At 46.5% G+C, this 18203-nt stretch overlaps 1 protein-coding gene across 3 annotated transcripts in view; it reads right to left on the bottom strand.

Annotated features, from left to right (window-relative positions):
• The window catches only part of PUS1 (pseudouridine synthase 1), a 58466-nt gene that overhangs the window by 14581 nt on the left and 25682 nt on the right, over nt 1-18203 (bottom strand). For all 3 annotated transcript variants that reach the window (XM_085633405.1, XM_085633407.1, XM_085633406.1), the window contains exons 2-4: nt 5262-5540; nt 4471-4608; nt 3019-3121 (exon numbers count right to left, since the gene is read on the bottom strand). In XM_085633405.1, the coding sequence (XP_085489531.1) occupies nt 3019-3121; nt 4471-4608; nt 5262-5483 (463 nt within the window). In that variant the 5' untranslated portion in view covers nt 5484-5540. The remainder of the gene's footprint in view (nt 1-3018; nt 3122-4470; nt 4609-5261; nt 5541-18203) is intronic.

Below are 18203 nucleotides of genomic sequence, written 5' to 3'. Positions count from 1 at the left end.
TATTCTTAGAGGCTCTTCAATTTGAGAGAATTGGACACTATGTATAAGGTGTAAATAATATGAAATTTCTGGATTATTTATGTGATTAATACATTTGAGTGAATATATTATTTATAGAACAAGCTGCTGAGGATTTTCCCATGTATTTGCACTTTATATTAAAGCATTTTAAACACACAGCACTTTAGATAGAGGTCCTGACATGCACTTGTAGCTTGGTACTTCCCACATACCAAAGTCCACAAGTGCATTCTAATACATGACCAGATAGATCTATTCTACAAGTGTAGAGTCCCTGTAGTTCAACTGGTCTGGGTTTAAATGGTGTATTATATTTCACAGAATTCATTCCAAATCGGTAAGCCCTGCAAGAACTGCATTTGAAGAACCCCTTTCTGGCAGAAAACCAATAAACCTGTTGGAATTACTTCAGGGCTTCTTTTGACTAGTGCGTTGTTCATTGAAAATGCTCAACGAAACTTTTAGATGTCCCTAGATCATTAGGTCCTGAAGAGACTCCTCATTGCATTAGGGGTCGAAACGCCGCCGATAGCAAAGCGAACCATATTCCCAGCCCCTATTATTATATAAGGACGTCGTTTTCATTATTCATTTCCTCTGATGGTCGACTTTTATAAATGTTGGAAACCAATTGTATACGTCACAAATATGTCACTACTTTTTTTTAGAGGTTCCATGTTCACTGGGGACACTTTTGCACTGTCGTCTTGTAAAAATTGCATTTAGAGCTACATAAATAACTTATTACAGAATATTGAGTTGCATATGTTTTTTCTCCCGATATCGACGCAATCCTTACCTGTATTGCGATTGCGGATATTAGTATCACATTCCTTTACATTTCCCCACAGGAACCATTGTTTCGGTTTATAAAACAACAAAACTTTGTCATTTTTTTTTTCTTTAGGGAGAATCAGGCCTAAAGTAGAGTCAGTTAACACTATTGGCCATTGTTTATTTATAATGGACCTGATCGATTTTTCCATATATTTGTACATAGAAATACACCCATCTAAATTAGATACATACATATAATCAAATTATACATGTCTGCATACATAAGCAGATGCTGTAAATTTGTGTTTTGAGTATAGTGGTCATGAAGGAAAGGGCTAGTGAGAGATTGCAGGCAGATTACATTGTATGTGCCCGAAAGGGAGTGTTGTAATTGGATGAGGAAAAAGATCCAGGGTATCACTAGCGTTACACTCTGAGGCGGACAGCTGAGTCAGCAGACCTGAGGTACTAGACTTCTGCCGTACACCGTGCCCTCAAACCCAGGTGAGTGATGTCTGCCAGAAGGCCCCAACCTGGCATACGTAGGTACAGGAAAAGCAATCCAATCTAACCTTATAGGAAAACATGGCTAGACAACATAGTAATTCGGTGGGACTGAGCCACCAGTGGGAGAATTCAAGGGGGACTTCTGGGTTCCGCACCATTTATGCAGCGATGGCTGAGCACTGGTGATGAAGCAAAGTTACTTGGAAGCCGGATCCACTACACTCCTTAAAGGCAGTAATTTGGCGATACATAGCAGGTCACAAGTAAAGAGCTAGTACAACTACAGGTGGGTGAGAAAAGGCAAGGGTGATAACCTCTCCACGCCATAGAAGATAGGCCTTCAACGGGTCTATCACGCAGCCATGTATCAAGAAACAGGCTAGCAACCAGCGATGCAGTGCCTGCTTGTGCATCAGGGTGGGACATTGAGAAAAACAAAAGGATTAGACCTTTGCACTAGGTCACTGGGTTCCATCTGTGCCTTACTGCTTTCCTTCCAGCCAAAGAGTCTATTATTGGTTTGAGACACTGGAGGCAGCCAGTACCAAGGGAAGCATCAAGAACACCAGAAAAGTGTAGGGACTCATTCCAAAATTGTTGAGGGATTACAGAACCAAATACAAATTTGAAAATGTATGTCCCTTGAAAGACTGACCTGTTCATCGTGAGCCGGTTATCTTAGCGGCAATGATGTCACTCTCATTTCTCTGTAGCAAGTGATAGACTCTTGCAGGCCCCCCCGACGTATCGGGGTCAAGTGTAATAAGGATCCAACTGTGGCACCCAGCAGATCTTGTGAGAGTCATTATTTTTGGGTTATATGTGGCAACTAGAACAGACAAACCTAGCGAAATCACCGGTTTCATAGTCAACTCATCGGCCAACAACCAAGGATAATGATTACGGGGGGGGGGGGGGGATATGTATACACCTCGTGTTAGGGGGATCGTTGCGTAACAGAACTAATGTCTAGGTCTGTATTTGGAAAACTAGCTTAGAGAGGGCATTGCTTACAGCACACTGTAAACAGGCAGATTGGGCTGATTATGGGCATCCAAGGTTTGATTTTCCTACACCTCCACAAAACAAATCACCCTTATAACCGGTCTCTTTCAAGTCGTTTGCCCCGCATGCAGATGGAATGTATTTATCCAGGTTAATTGTCTTTATTACTCTCCTTTCAGTTTGATGATGGATATAAACGACCTGCTTCTTGCAGCAGCTCTTCTATCATCATGGTCTGTCCAGGGACTTTGAATGAGTTCAGGCCAAAGCCAGAACCCGCACCCCTAAGTCAAAGTGAGAGTCGTCACTTTGCTGAATAAGTTCCAGGGCCAATGAATTAACTCATTACAATTTTGTTTTTTAAAGAATGAAATAAAAAATACAAAAGAGAAAACCATCCACCACAACAGGACCACAAGTCTACAGAGACAGTGCAACACTTGTTTGTACTTTTCTATGCCTGGCACTTGTGATGCTGCCTTAAGAACACAAGTGAAACGATGACAGATGTTGCGAGTGAGCCCAAGAGCAGGGATTAAACACTATACGAGAGTACATCTTCAGGCTCAGAGAGGAGAACTGGGGTTCAAAGAGGTTCAGATTTGGTTTTCTCCATATTCACGCCAATTATCTTTCGGTGCTAAACCTTAAATTTAAATTGTGCTTAGGTGGTCACAGAATGAGACAACTGCGCTCGACACTTCTTACCCAGAATGCGAATATGAGTAGGAAGGTGAGAGTTTATCTTCTCGACGATGTCTTCAATGAGCCAGACTTTCAACGACACAATCTGACCTGCTGCTGAGACACCCTGCAACAGACAGGCTCTGTTATTTCATAATCAATGAAAAAAACACAAAACAATAACACAATTGTGTTAACATCTCCTGCTCTTTCGATAGCTCCCTCATGTGTCACTCAATACCAAAATGGTCTGTTTAACCTAATTCAGTGCTACTTTCATGCGTTTGCATTTCTAAATGCTTACAACTTCACACAATAGAGATTGTCACGGGGAGAATTTGCACAGACATAACTTTGATCCCGATTGTGGGGTGAAAGCAGCGATAAAAGGTTTTGACAGCTGACCAGCGTGTACATTTTCTGTGCATTTCAATTCATTTTTTTCTATTTTTCTGCTTATTATCTCCTCTTGTCTTCCTTTCTTTTTCTCACAGTGTATGATCTGGATCACAAACAAGGAGCTGCAAAACAGAGTAAAACATGGTTCTTGAACAGCTAAAGAGGCAGTAGTTGTTCATCATAACCAGTATCACCTTACAAGGATAAACAGTGACATAGAAGGTACGATGGAATCCAGTCTATGCAACTTAGTGGATTTTCATACTGGCCAGTGGAATCAGAAGTGAGGTACAAAACCTAATTCAGAGGGTCACTATGCCAACTGTGGCACCTCTTCCTACACATTCTAGGGGCAAGCTCAAAGTGGCAGAGTAAAAATACATCAGGTCCAGACTGTTGAGGCGAATGGTTCTTAACCTGGGGTCCGTGGGACCCCTGGAGGTCGGAGACTGTTTATTAATCTGCTAACATAATTTACTTTTTTAAACTACATATCCATAAAAGACAATGGAAAGATATTATGAAAACGTGAAGGAATTTGAAATTGCTAGCTAAAAATTAAGTTGGTATTCTTAGCTTTACTAGTGGGACCAGCTCAAGCACAGCAGACAGTACTATGGGCAATTGGTGACCTCAATTAAAGCACTAGAGTGCACCGAAACAGACAGTATACATTAAGAGCAATATTCTTGAGCCTATCATATTGCGTTGTATTTCAGAAATAAACCCACATTTTTACGCATTCAACCTTTTGCATTAAAATTAAAACTGGATTTTTGTGCATCTTTTGCTGCATATTAAACAAAATATTTAATATTTTGTGTATTGTTATAATTATACTTTTATCTGTACTTGTGTGTATTGTTTTGAGTGTCCAATTTTAAAAATTGCTTAGGCGTGGTACCTAGTGTCAACTAGTCATTCAATGGGGGTCCCCAGAATTCAAAAAGGTTAAGAACCGCTGTTTTAGGGGAAACACAAATATGGACAATAACACTGGCGTGTTTGTGGCACACAAAATGTAGAAATTGCCTAGCCAATGTTATAAAATTCTCCCAGATCACGACCACTCCTCACCTTGTCTGTCCGGGCACATCTTTGGAAGGACATTTTCTTCATGTCTTCACCGTGGTTTTCTGGAATGCAACCTGACCGCACCAAGGCCTGCACCAGCTCGTCTTCGATGGTTTTGAACTGGGACGAGCCAATGTTCCTCTGGCAGTGGAAGCATGGAGTGAAAAAAAAATAAACAGAAAAAAAAGGACGATTGTAATTTAACGTGAAGATTATTTTTCCGCATATTAATTCATGTTTCAGTTTGAAATTGTTAAACATGTTTATGAAGGGAGGATGGAAGATTGTGATTGGCAATCAAACCAGGTTTGATTGGTGCACATGCAGGTCACTTGCTACAGATGATTACTGCCCCATGCGCCGGGACCGAATGTCCATCGGACGTGACCAGGCCTGTTTGTAGACAGACAGAACACGGACTCCTTCGCCATTTTTATTTAGGTTCCACGCACAGCACAAAGTGAATTGCCCTGTTGTGTTCATATCGGAGGGGTCATTATTACCCAACATAATAGCCCCTTTGAATACAAAAGGTTGAAATGCTGGGTTGTATCTAGTGAAATAAAATCATGTGACCTGCAGGTTATATGAAGACATTTGGGGCAGCTGGTACATGCGGTGCATGATAACCTAGTTATGATGTGCCTATTATTAATTCAAGATAATAGATGCAGGACACAAATGTGAGGGGGAAAAGGAAGTAAAAGGGAGACCAGTAAGTCAGAAAGAAATTAAGAGGAGGGACAGTAACCGGATGGGTAACCTCAACCCAGTCACTAGCAACAGGCCCGTACCTGCATCCCATGGTAGCCCTTTCCGGAGTACGACACCAACAGCGCAACCTTCTTCTTGGGGTACTTCTTGCTCTGTTCACTCTCAAGGTCTACATTGCTCTTAAACTTTTTGACCACCTGTCCGTTTTCGCTGATGTTTTCATGATCGCTGGCCCCTCTCTTGCCACCACCTGGACTTGGACCCCCTGGCTCGAGCACAGCTTCCTCAACAGGTTCAGCCATTGGACCACAGACAGAGTTAGGTACAGGAAATCGTTCAACAAAGGGAAATGATCAGGTCTGTAGGAAGGTTAGACATCAAAAGGTCAATGCACCAGAAAGCTTGGTTAAAACAGGTAGGGCACCAAAGATTTTCTTTCACTTTTGACATTTATGCAACCTAACTACAGGTCCAACTGTGATCCCATGTTTAGGAGTTATACAAAAGGAACACTTCATGCTGCTGCTAAACGATCCTTTCTCTTCTGCACAGCAAAAAACAAGTGGCTCTGCATTATACGAATGCTCCTCTATTAGGGCTATTTTCCGGAAGAGATTATGGTTTACAGATAGTAAGTTGCGGTGCTCTCAAGGTAACAAACCCACCAGCCACTTGCAGGGTGTAAACTCTAGAGTAAACTCTAGGGAAAAACCTATTTATATACACAAGTACCGAGGCACATAAAGGTAGTCCATACAATGACACTGGTACTTAACCACAGAAGTTGTACTTAAGTAGACCAAATAGATTTTTCTTCTTTTTATTTTCCAATCTTTTCGTACAAAAAAGGACGCATTGGCTGCAGACACGTTCCGTCCTACAGACTTTTTCAAGGCAAGCAGAAATGAGATGTCAATACGAACCGGGATGAATTAGAAGTAACTGGTCCCGGTAACATCTGAACTCCCAATCATATTCCTGAGTGCACATACACAAACTGTTCTGTAATGCCAGCCAACTGCGCACAGAGCGTGATCTTAGAGTCACTTCAAATGCAGGACATCAGAGGCATGTACTTGTTCAGCATTAATCATGGTGTACGGTTGAAAGACGATCCAAACCACTCAATTCGGGCTCGACCGGTTTGTGGCCTTGATAAGCCTTATAATTTTCCAGAGAGGTGAAGACTGTCTCACTGTGGTCCCAGGACCACAGCGAGACAGTTCACCTCTCGCTGTGGTCCCGGGACCACAGCGTGACAGTCTTCACCAGTTATTTCTGATTCATCCCGGCTCCTTTTGACATCTAATTTCTGCTTGCCTTGAAAAAAACACGTCGGCTGCCAGTGTGTCCTTTTTTGTATGAAAAGATTGGAACATAAAAAGAAGAAAAATCTATTTGGACTACTTTTGTACAATGTCTATGGTTACGAACCAGCGTCATTGTATGAACTACCTTTGTGTGCCTCGCTACTTGTGTATGTAAATAGCTCTTCTCCACAGCACTTACATGGGCTCAAATAGGTATTAGAAACATTTTCATAGTGATACAACAACAGAAGGACATAATATTCAAGATAAACATTTTAAGTTTAGGCTTTTGACAACAGATTTATTAGCACTGCTGTGGTGTCTGGTTTTTAAATAGGAGTGGTTTTTCTTAATGTATTTTATAGAGAGTCGATATGCGACCTTACATCCACTTCAGAGCACTGGTATAACATTCCCTCAGCTATTTTCAAATGTTCTCAGCAACTCGCGCATATTTCATGAACAAGCGACTTTTAAAAAACTGGCCAAATCTGGCCCGCGCCCAGTGCCATGAACTCTGCCCCCCCATCCCGCTAGCGATACCCTGCATCACTCCTTCATTCGCTTGACCAAAAACTACTCTTCCCCTGCTACTTACTCGCCGCACAACATTGAGGGCCTTCACCTGAATCCACTGCTGCTTCACATGCAGAACCCAACCCACACAAGCTCCAGCCACTGCAAACACTGCCACGCAGCAGCACACCCAACAATAAACCAGCGCCCCAAGACTCATCAACATGCATACTACTCAACATCTGCTTGGTCAGCAAACACGCAACCGAAATCTGAGAGCTGCTTAACAGCGATTCAAAGGACCTCCCCTTCATCAAGGCAAGCGATCTAAACCAAACATTGGCACCCACATTGCCACAGCAATCTCAGCTGGCTACAAGATAGCATGACAGGGCAGCTTTCAGAAGTCAGGAGGGGAACTCGCAATCATCTACAAGAATCAAATGCACCACAACCACGGAGAACACAACTCTACTAGTCAAGGCCTTGCTCATCACACTTCCTCCTGAGGTGCCATGCCTATCTTCATCCACTTAGCTACACCTTGTATTTTCAAGTGTTTTCTTCGTTGCGTGACATTATCCCAATGCGCAATACTAATTGATGCGTTTTTGTTTTGTTCCCATACATGAGGCAAATTCATGACCTACAATTACATATGACAATTGATCACAACATCCACTACTCTGTTTACATACCCTCCTGTCGTATTAATATAAGAACACCCTTGCTCGCTCAGAGGACGCAAGCATAGGTACCACTATGTACATATTGATAATGTTGCATTGAAACCACTAACCCCAAGATGGCCGCTCTAGTTATCATTCTAGCTCTGGGACGCTTCTGACGTTGCACTGTGAACAAAAGCTTTGGACACGGAAGTAGCCGGCACGGGGCCCAGACCTAGGGTAGGATAGACTAAAGTCGGCTACCACCCTTTATGAGCATACTGCTTCCCAGACTTATCCACGCCGCCTGGACATCTGTAAGCCACGCATCACTGCTTGTTTTGTGACCACCTTACTCTTTTCCACAGCCACAGAGCAACGACGTGCTCTGTCTCCCCCGTCAGCTGTAGGCTCACATACCAGGGGTGAGTTATAAGGCGATGTTCAAGCATCGGCTTTTGCAGTTTTAATTTAAGTGCGCGCATTACTTGATTTCACACACTTGCTTTTTACGTGATCACCAACGTACATCCACTACTCTGCGTGTGTCCTTTGCCTAAAGGCTCGGCTTGCCGCCAAAGCATACGGCGATATTTGGCACTAGTTACGCCACGGCTTGGGCTCACAACGGCTATAAATAATACCTTTAGTGTCACAAACACCAGCATAGTGAAAGTATGTGCACTTTCCGTGTACATGCACCTCCCTGCATTCGTGTAGGACTGCTGCTTTAGCATACAATGTAAGCTTGGTATAACTCTGCGTGTGTCCCTTGCCTTAAAGCTCAGCTTGCCGCCAAAGCATACGGCGACATTTGGCACCAGTTACGCCGCAGCTTGGGCTTAAAAAACGGCTAGATATATACCCTTTGTGTCACAAACACCAGCATAGTGAAAGTGTGTGCACCCCCTGCATACGTGTATGTGCACCTCCCCTCATACATGTATGATTGCTGCTTTAGCATACAATGCAAGCTTGGTATAACAATTTTAACCACCAAATGTCTGTTTGAATGCCTAGCTGCCATTACAGGCATACTTTGCGCACACTAGCGCACTCGTGCTAATAAATCCTTCGGCACAATGAACTCAACAGAGTAGCCTGGGTACCGTAACTATGCTACAAGACCACATATGCATGCGCCCGCCACCTCACTGTTACATCAAGCTGCTGGATTATAATTTGTATTTGCCAAAAGAGCACCGCAACGAAAATTCTCGCCTACCTTATCTCTCCATTGGTTGTTTTTGTTTATCTCCACTCCCTCTTTTTCCCACCAGGTCTCCTTACCCCGGTATAAGTCTACTAGGGTACATACTACTGCGCCTGGTCATCAAACTTAATTACGAGAACCAGACCGGCGGTAGCGCACCACTCACCTTTAGCTTTTCTTGGTCTTGATGAAGTGCCATCTGACCCGTTAGGGACAAAGTAGGCACGAAACATGTTGACCCACTACACCACAACAGCCATGGGCTAACATTATATCCATTTAGGGCACCCACAAATTTCAATTAAGCCCGAGCTACCGCGATAGCGCCAGGACACCTTCGGGTAGCAGTCGCGCTCTGTAAGTGCCAACAACATTAACAGCAATAAAACATATAAGAGTAGGACTGCTCTAGACTTATTTTAACTCACCCCCAGTGCACTACGCAGCCTTCACACCCGCACGCACCTTACGGCTTCTTCAAAAGATCTCCGCAAAGAGCCCCGTTTACAGGAGCCCGTCGTGCATTGCAGCGCCGGCCCGATGAGGAACTTGGCCCAATGATGAAGCAGGACATCCTTCGGGGTGTGAGAGGGCATCGCGAAGAAAGACTTCCCTTTACCCGCCCCTCCCGCTAGGAACTGCACACCCTCTTGATACCCAAACCAACTCTACTCACAACATCGTGGACATTGACAACTTGATCAAGAACTGCGCAGCCTCCCTGGCGCCCTTAAATCTCAACAGAGAAGAACCAACAAGCAAGCAGCTGGTACACAGAGGACCTTCATGACACCAATGGACATTGCAAACAGATAGAAAGCGGAGAGCCAGCTGCGAAACTACTGACAGAATCACCTTCAAAGTAGCTCCGAGGCAATACCACTAACAACTAAAAGACACCAAGAAAAAAAAGGATTGCAAGCTCAACGCATCGAAGGAAGCTTCAACAGCAGCAAAGAAATCTTCTTGATCATCACAATTTCACTACACCCACAGCCTCCATCTACAACACCCCTTCTCAAGATCTGTCAGATCTACCCAACTTCTTCAACCCCAAAATCGCAAACTTCTACAGCAACTTTGTATCCCAAACAGACCCCGCTAACTAATCGCAGACTTGTCCATCATTAACTAAGAGAACCACCTGACCGCATGGAAGATCCTCACCAGTGAGGAAAAAGCCACCATCATGAAAAGCGTACACTGTAGGGCCCCAAAGGGACACCTGGACCCACCACATCTATAACCTCAGTGCATCACCTGTCAGCAGAACACTCTCCCACATCCTGAACACAACCATCACCACCGCCACCTCCCCAGAAGCATGGAAGCACACAGCTTTTCTCAGGAAACCATGCGCCAACCCCAGCCAGCTGGTAAACTTCCATCCTATCTCCCGGCTTCCCTACCCAGCGAAAAGGTCATCAACAAACTCACAAACCACCTCGTGGTCCACCAACTACTGGACAGCACACAATTAGGTTTCAGAAGGAACACCTCCAACCCCTGCATACACAAAAGCAAAACAGGAGGTCGCTCCTTCTCTTACATCACACCCGAAACAGGGAACAGCCTTCCACAACCCATTAGAGCCTCTTCCTTGCTTCTTTAAAAAAAAAAAAAAAAAAGTTTTTATTCGTCAATAAACACATAAATTGCAGGCCCCTGAAATCCCAGAGGTACCTGCCGAAGCATTACAACCATGATATCATTGACATTTTACATTAGTAAAATACTTGAAGATGCACTTCATATGAAAAACTGACCCCCCCCCCCCACCAACTCCCGGATCCCCCCAACCGCACCAAACCATGACCAACAAGCAACATCCTGTATGAGTATAGGCTAGACAGTTCCGACCCCGGGCCCAGAGTAAGCCCACCCTCCCCAGGGGAACTAGCGGAACCCCTCTTCCAGCTCCTCCGGGACTGGCTCCAGGGGGAAACCCCTGTAGTCTGCCCAACGCTTCCATATCTAATAATGTTTACGTGGACACCCCCGGGCTGCAAATATGGGGAGCTCCAACCCCATGCTAAAGTCCAGACCCCTCTTCCACACGTTCAGAGAGGGAGCCACCGGAGCCTTCCATGCCCGGGCGACATCCCTCTTGGCCAGTGTGAGGCCCAACTTCCTTGCTACTTTAGTTTCGCAAGATGCTGAAGACCTGGCTCTTCGAATAATTGTGCGAAGGCCTCACGCTCATACATCTGCTCAGCACCTGGACATGCTTAAGGTTGATTAGAGAGCTCTAAAAATCGACTTAACACTAAACTGAGTAGTTGTAGAACAGTGGCTTTGACAACTGGGTTAAACGTATGTGGTCGACACCCAAGGTGGACATCTAACACTTAGAAGACATTTGGGAGAGGGGTGAAAGTGTGGTCAAAGAGTTGCTACCCACGACTTGATGCAACAAGTGCACATTTGTTTGGTGATTTCTTAAAGGTCAAATTAAAGGAGGTGTGGAGATTAAACTCTGTCATGGGGATACCAAGAGGTTTACACATGTACAATCAGTCTGAAAATATATGCGGAGTTACCACTGTGTCCCTCACTGGTTAGTACATTTTCAAGTACTGTAGGCCAGCTGCTGAGCTTAGAATGCACTGTTTGGGAAATTGTTCAAAAGTCCACATCTAGGGTAACCGGTCCTGCTCGGCAGTAAACACGTGGTATGACGCCCAGCTTTCGCTAACATATTTGGAGTATACCCGGACATAAAAGGCCGTTTCCAAAGTATAACAAGCATTGACATGTCCAATTGGTCTTGCCTATATGATGTATATTGGCTGTGTCAATTATGTTTTAGGTTCTGCCGTATGGTATGTCTTATTAACCAATAATTCAGCACTAGCACGTGTTAGGAAACATAAAAATCAATGTTATGTGAGCACCACATTGACATCTTGAGCAGAAATCTGTGGGGTCTAGGGGGCATAATGCACTATACAGATAACCAGGCACTGCTAACGTCTTCCAACAAGAGAGGAAGGGTCCTTTTTTTTTTTTACTACCCCACCCTTACATAAACAGACCAGTTCTGTTTTTTAAGTTTAAGATGTTTTGTTGAAAATGTGAATTGTGAACTAGCTTTAAAATTGCACATATAAAAATCAGCTTTGCGGTATCTCACATATGCTTGAACATCCCCCCCTTTGGTCTGCTTTTTCTCAATACGGTTGAACGTATAGATTTCCCTCTTTCTTCCTGAAAGCCCTGGGCAAACTAACAGAAACCATGTAAACAATCCCAGACAAATTCACAATTTCGGCTCAGAGCTGTTAACATACAGAAGCCAGGCCTTTGTAGTCCGTTTGGAACAGCAGTGGACCAGCACACTCCTCCCTGAAGTTTAAAACACCCTGCCTGACACAGCTCATACCCATGTTTTTTTTGTTCGCCAGCACACTATGGCTTGAAATATGAGCAGCAGAAGGAACGTGCTCTTGCTAAAAGGAACAAGGGGAGGGAGCTGTAAAGCAGGAGCGAGCGCAAGAGTAAAATCTGAGTGGCAGAGTTAATAAGGAAAACCATATGGAATCCATAGGTCCAGAATCAGAACTGAGGATGCAGCGGTAAGCGTAAAACAATGTAGGGCCGCAGGAAGGCCATTAACACTGTGCAGGAAGGTGAACGTGCTCACTCCATACTTTCAAGTCACTGTAGCAAATTACATTGCTGTTTGTTATGTTTGAAAGGACAGCTCTGTACGAGTAAGGGGAGGGGGGGGGGGGGCGTTGATTGTTAATATCCCAAAGAGTAGATCCGCCAATGTACATTAACGAAGTATCAATTCAATGGGAAGGTAAGGGATAAAGTACTAGTGTGTATTCGTACTCACGTGTTATAGGTGAAACAGCGTAGTTTCATCATAGAGGGGTTTTCACAACTCTGCACTATGCTCACAGTGCTCCAAAGTAGTTATAAGCTTGGGCCAACTAAACCCAGCAGCCCAAACACCACTCATGTGTAAAACAGCTGGTGGTTTCCGATACAAGGGCGCTCAAAGCCACTGTAGCGCAAGCCTGTTCTGAACTGTTGTCTTTAGTTAGAGTTTCATGAACATTTAACAGGTGGCGGCATTCCAAAATTGGAGTTTGACGTAGAAGCAACAAGAAACAAAATGGGGAAAAAATAGCACTATGGAGGGAGCTGCAGGCAGAGCGGTGGGAGAGGGAACAAATAGTACTGGAATCACACCGGGAGCAGTGGACGGGCACTGATTAAGTTTACTCAATCTGTGCTAGGTCCCCGCTCCACTGAAAAGATCAGAAGTGATGTTTGGCAAGCACTGGCCAATTAAGGAGGCTGCAAAGAAGAGGGAAACTGCATCCAACAAATGGTAAGCAATGGGCGAGCTCCAAGCCCTTGTTGTAAACAATAGTGTCTCAAGACACATGCAGTAGCGCATGCTCTAGCAGGCTCAACCCTAAAAATACAGAAGGCAGTCTATAGACAGATAAGCAGATGGATATGTTCAGGGACACAAATTTAGGTGGGAGTGGGGGCGGACACTGCTCCTGCTGTAAGTTAAAGATCCTTCTACGTGGCGAAGGAGACAACTACTACCCATCTTCAGTTGAGATTTTTCCACCAGAACAGCCCAACCACTGAGTTTGTCTTTTTCCTTATCGTTTGGAGTTGCCAAATACACAATTAAGTTTGGAGTTGCCAAATACACAATTGGAGTTGCCAAATACACAATTAAGTATATACTAGGTTATTCCAAGGCCTGGAAGATTAAAACAGGCCAATGAGTTTTAACTAACTGGACTTCTAAGGTGCCCTTTTACACTTGTCTGGAACAGGCGTCATGTAATATGGTCACGATTTCCAGACATACATCAACATTCTACTAACAGATTCTGGCTTGGCTCAGTCCTGATGGACTGAGTATGAGAGTATGCAATTGTCAGAAAACTACTCAAAACTTTAACTTGAGGAAAGGGACGGAGATTGTTTTTAATACCCGATGGGACGTTTATGTAGTGACCTCTACTCTGGAGACTAAATGCCAAAAACCTGTAGACACCAGATTGTTATTGACATCTCAGGCAGCAACGACTGGAAGGAAAATCCAGTACAAATATGCCACATTTAATCTGCTGCAATGAGGGGAGTGGCCACGCGTCAGACCAAGATGGCCGCTTGAGACCTCGGCTCCGTCGCTACGTTTCCCCGACACCAACATCCTGCCTGTAATCCTGCTCCCGTGGTTCACCGGACCATAGCTGCAGCCAAACGGAACCGCCCGGTGTAGTTCTGAGCTCTGTGCGACACACCGTGCCAAAGATACGGGCCCCGTCAGTTTGGGCCTGTACGAGCACCGCGCGCCGGGGCATAAAGTATTTTGGCTGCCCACAGGAAGTGCAACTGATCCGGCTGAACGGGCCGGAAGTTGCCGGTCGGAGTGAGCCCAGCGGACCAGCTCTCTTCGTGAAGCCTGAGGGAGGTGCCTCTGGCGGGCAAACCGATGCCAGAGTGACACCCCCTCTGAGCCCAGTGTAGTTGGGGCTGGACCGCCTGGTGTGGGCTGGGGGCAGGACTGCCGGCTTGGGGAGATTTCTGCTCCATAGCCTGTTTGCCCTGGTTGAAGGGGCCGCCCTCCCAGTCTTCCCGGAGGCCCGGTAATATCTACTGCGAGGTGTGCCCAGAGGCGAGGGAGCGCGCACCTTGTGGCCCGAGATCATCTGTGGGCCCGCAGCTGCTGAGACTTTGACGATCGGCGCCACTGATCGCTCCTAATCTGCCTGCGCACAGATCGGACGGAGGGGTCCTCCCGGATACCAGGGGGCCCATTTGAGCCGCCCTTCTAGACGCCCAGACACCGGCCCGACACCGCTGCAATGAGTAACGGAGCGGTGCAAGAGAGCGCGCATTGGTACCCCAGCCTCCTTGCTGCTTATCGCCGCCTATTAAATTGTGTGGCCACTTTAGTCCTGCGTGCTGTTCAACCAGGGCTGTGAAACAGCAGCTGTAGTGTGACAGTGATTCCTGGGGGTGTGGACCGCAGACGTTGATCTCCAGTCGGTCTATGTCCTCTAGTGTGCCGCTCGCCTCCCGTGTCCTATACACCTGCCCCTGGTGTCTGGATAAGCTGACAGCCCGGGTCCGGCTGCCCTCCCCTTCCCACGTCTCCCCTCCATATCAGCGGAGAGGTGCTCGGCGGCGACACAGCTAGTAGGTTCCCGGGGTCTGAGGGCACGATGGCAGGAAGACAGGACGCAGACAAGGGCCCGGCTCGGGGTCCCAGGACCTCTAAGCAAATCCAGTCCAACAAACTAGACCAATACACCCTTCCCAAGGGTTCATTGACTGACCTGAGCCATACCCCTAAAGCAGTGGAGGACCCGGAGAACGCCACCCCAGACCTTACGCTGCAAGACGTCATGGCAGCTATCAACAGGGTCAAATCATCCTTAGAGCACAAAATGGACACAATCTCCATGGACGTTAACCTCATTCGGGCGGACCTTACAAAAATGAATGAGAAAGTCAAAACCCTAGACATTAAGACAGCTAGTCTGACAGAAGACGTGTCCCTGCTCCAGCGAGAAGTACGAGATCTCAGATCCTCCTATGAGGCGGCCGAACGCAAACTGGACGATTATGAAGGTCGTTCCCAGCGCAACAATGTCCGCATTCTCGGAGTGCCTGAAAAATCAGAGGGGCCTGCACCGGACCTGTTAGTAGAGGACCTCATCTTGAACCACCTCAAACCTAAGGGACTGGGAAAATTTGTCACGATCGAGCGTGCACACAGAATTCCGGGAGGCCGACCTAAGCCAGGTGCGCCGCCACGACCACTAATCACTCGCATCCTGAACTTCAGGGACATGGGCGCGATCCTGTAACATGCGAGGTCCACACCCCCACTGTACTACAAAAAGGCCACTCTAACCTTTCTCCCGGACTTTACGCAGTTGGTACAGGGATAGCGCCGTACGTTCATGGCAGTCAAGAAAAAACTCAAGGAGAGGGGGCTCAAGAACGCCATGATGATCCCGGCTCGCCTCCGTGTGGAGTCTGGGGGACAGGCTTGGTTCTTTGACAATCCGGAAGTGGTCTCAGACTGGTTGGACAGTTGGATCGGCAATGGCTCTGGAGGCAGTGACAGGGATGGCGACCCAGAGTTGCAGGACCGGGGCTAGAAAGCGCTGGGTGTCCCAGTCTTTCACACAATTTTGGTCAGGTAACGGGGCCCTAGGACCTTGCAGCTGGACATGATCTCACCAGGTTCCGTCTTAAGTCGGAGAATCCTTAAAGACAGTCTAACTGGGGACAACTGATTTTGAGATAGTGTCGGGGGAGGCGGGGGGGGGGGGGGATGGAGTGTTGGCCTTCCTCCTCTTTTCTACTTTTAGTTGTTTTGTACTATTAGACATTGGGCGACAGGCACTCTGCTAGTTTGTATGTGCAGTTCTAAGTCCAGAGGGCAGGGCAGTGGGGAGGGGGGGTTGTTGGCGGGGGGGGGGGGGTTGTCAATGTTATTTTCTTACATCGACGCATAATCACAGGCACAGCACACACACTGGGGGGAAAAGCATTAAAATATTGAGCTGGAATGTCAACGGGCTGGGGGATAAAATTAAGCGGTGTGTAGTCCTGCAATACATCAGGAAGTAGGGCCCAGATGTCGTGCTCCTTCAAGAAACTCACCTTGTGGGCCACTCCTGTAAGGCAATGAATCGGTACGGTTACAAACTAGTGGCACATGCAGGGTTTATGACTGGCTCCAGAGGGTTGGGCATTATGGTTCGGAACGCATTCCCTCTCGGTACAGACTCCACTTGGTCCGATGACAGGGGTCCTTATGGGGGCATATCTGGCTCCTGGGAGGGACGGATCCTCACACTTTTCTCAATTTACATCCCACCTGGCCTCCAATTGACTATGTTCCAAGACCTCCGTACTACTATTCTCTCGCTAACGGAGGGCCTGTTGGTGCTGGGGGCGTCTTTAATTCTGTGTGCTCGGGGGAACTTGACTGGCATCCCCCTTGCGAGCTGGGACCCTCTTCCCGTGGCTCGCCAGACCTCCTCGAGGTCATGGGACTAATAGATACCTGGCCTACGTTCAACCCCGACACAAAGCAATACACATTCCACTCTGGGGCCCATCACAGTTTTTCCCGCCTCGATTACATCCGGATTCCCAGCTCTCAAACATCGCACATCCAGGAGGTCCGCCACTTAGCTAGAGGCATCTCCGATCACTCACAGCTGTGGGCACACTTCCTCCTAGACCACATGCAGGTGGGTCGTATCACCCCCATCAACCCTTGGCACCTTCGTAACCCAAAACTACGCAAAGGTCTCCTAGTCGCAACAGATAGCTACTTCACAGAAAATGTGGGCACTGTGACCTCTACCCAAATACTCTGGGAGGCCTTTAAAACGGTGATCAGAGGGGAAGCCCTGTCCTATATATCAGGCCACAAGCAAGAGCGACAGAAGGCAGTGTCTGACATAGAAACCGACATCCTACGACTTGAGGGGGAACTGGTGGCTCGAGACACTCTGCCAAAGGGGCTCCATCTACTGCGGCTTAAGCAATCTGAATATAAAGCTCTTGTCACAGAGGCAGCTCGAACTTTGGTACAGGAAAAGCTTGGAAGAATTTATGACTTGGGAGCCAAGGCAGGGAAATTGATAGCTTGGCTGGATAAGCAAGAATGGGCAAAAAGACTGGTTCCGGTCCTCCACGAGGCCCTTAACACCAATATAGTAGAAACCCAAGACATAAGCTTCTCAATTCACAGCTATTTCGAAGCGGTTTATAGGGTGGGGACGCCCTATGCCGAGGTAGACTCCACCGAACTACTAAGAGTCATCACTCTGCCCACCCTCACCTTAACAGATAAGCAACTAATGGACAGTTCTCTGACCGCAGATGAAATTGCCCAGGCCATCAGGTCGCTTCAATCTGGAAAGGCCTCTGGCCCTAATGGGATACCCATAGAATTATATAAACTCTGCCCGGACAAACTATCAGCTTACCTCAAAGCCATGTTCAAGGAAAGCAGGGAGTTGGGGGAACTTCCGCTAGATCAAAGCATAGCTAATATTGTTGTAATTCACAAAGAAGGGAAACCAAAAACAGACTGTGCATCATATTGGCCTATTTCTCTTCTTAATGCTGAGCCAAAAAATCCTTGCAAAGGTTCTTGCTAATCGCCTAGTAAAAGTCATATCAAATCTCATACACCCAGATCAATCTGGCTTTATCCCACGCCGAAATACGGCATTAAACCTTCGCCGTGTACACGGGGTGCTTGGCAGAGCAGATACGATACACAAACCAGCAGTCTTGGTC

The sequence above is a fragment of the Triturus cristatus genome, chromosome 11 (genome assembly GCF_964204655.1).
Source record: "Triturus cristatus chromosome 11, aTriCri1.1, whole genome shotgun sequence".
NCBI classification, from domain to species: Eukaryota; Metazoa; Chordata; class Amphibia; order Caudata; family Salamandridae; genus Triturus; species Triturus cristatus.
Note: the sequence above shows the minus strand (reverse complement) of the source record. Positions and strands in the feature narration are given on the sequence as shown.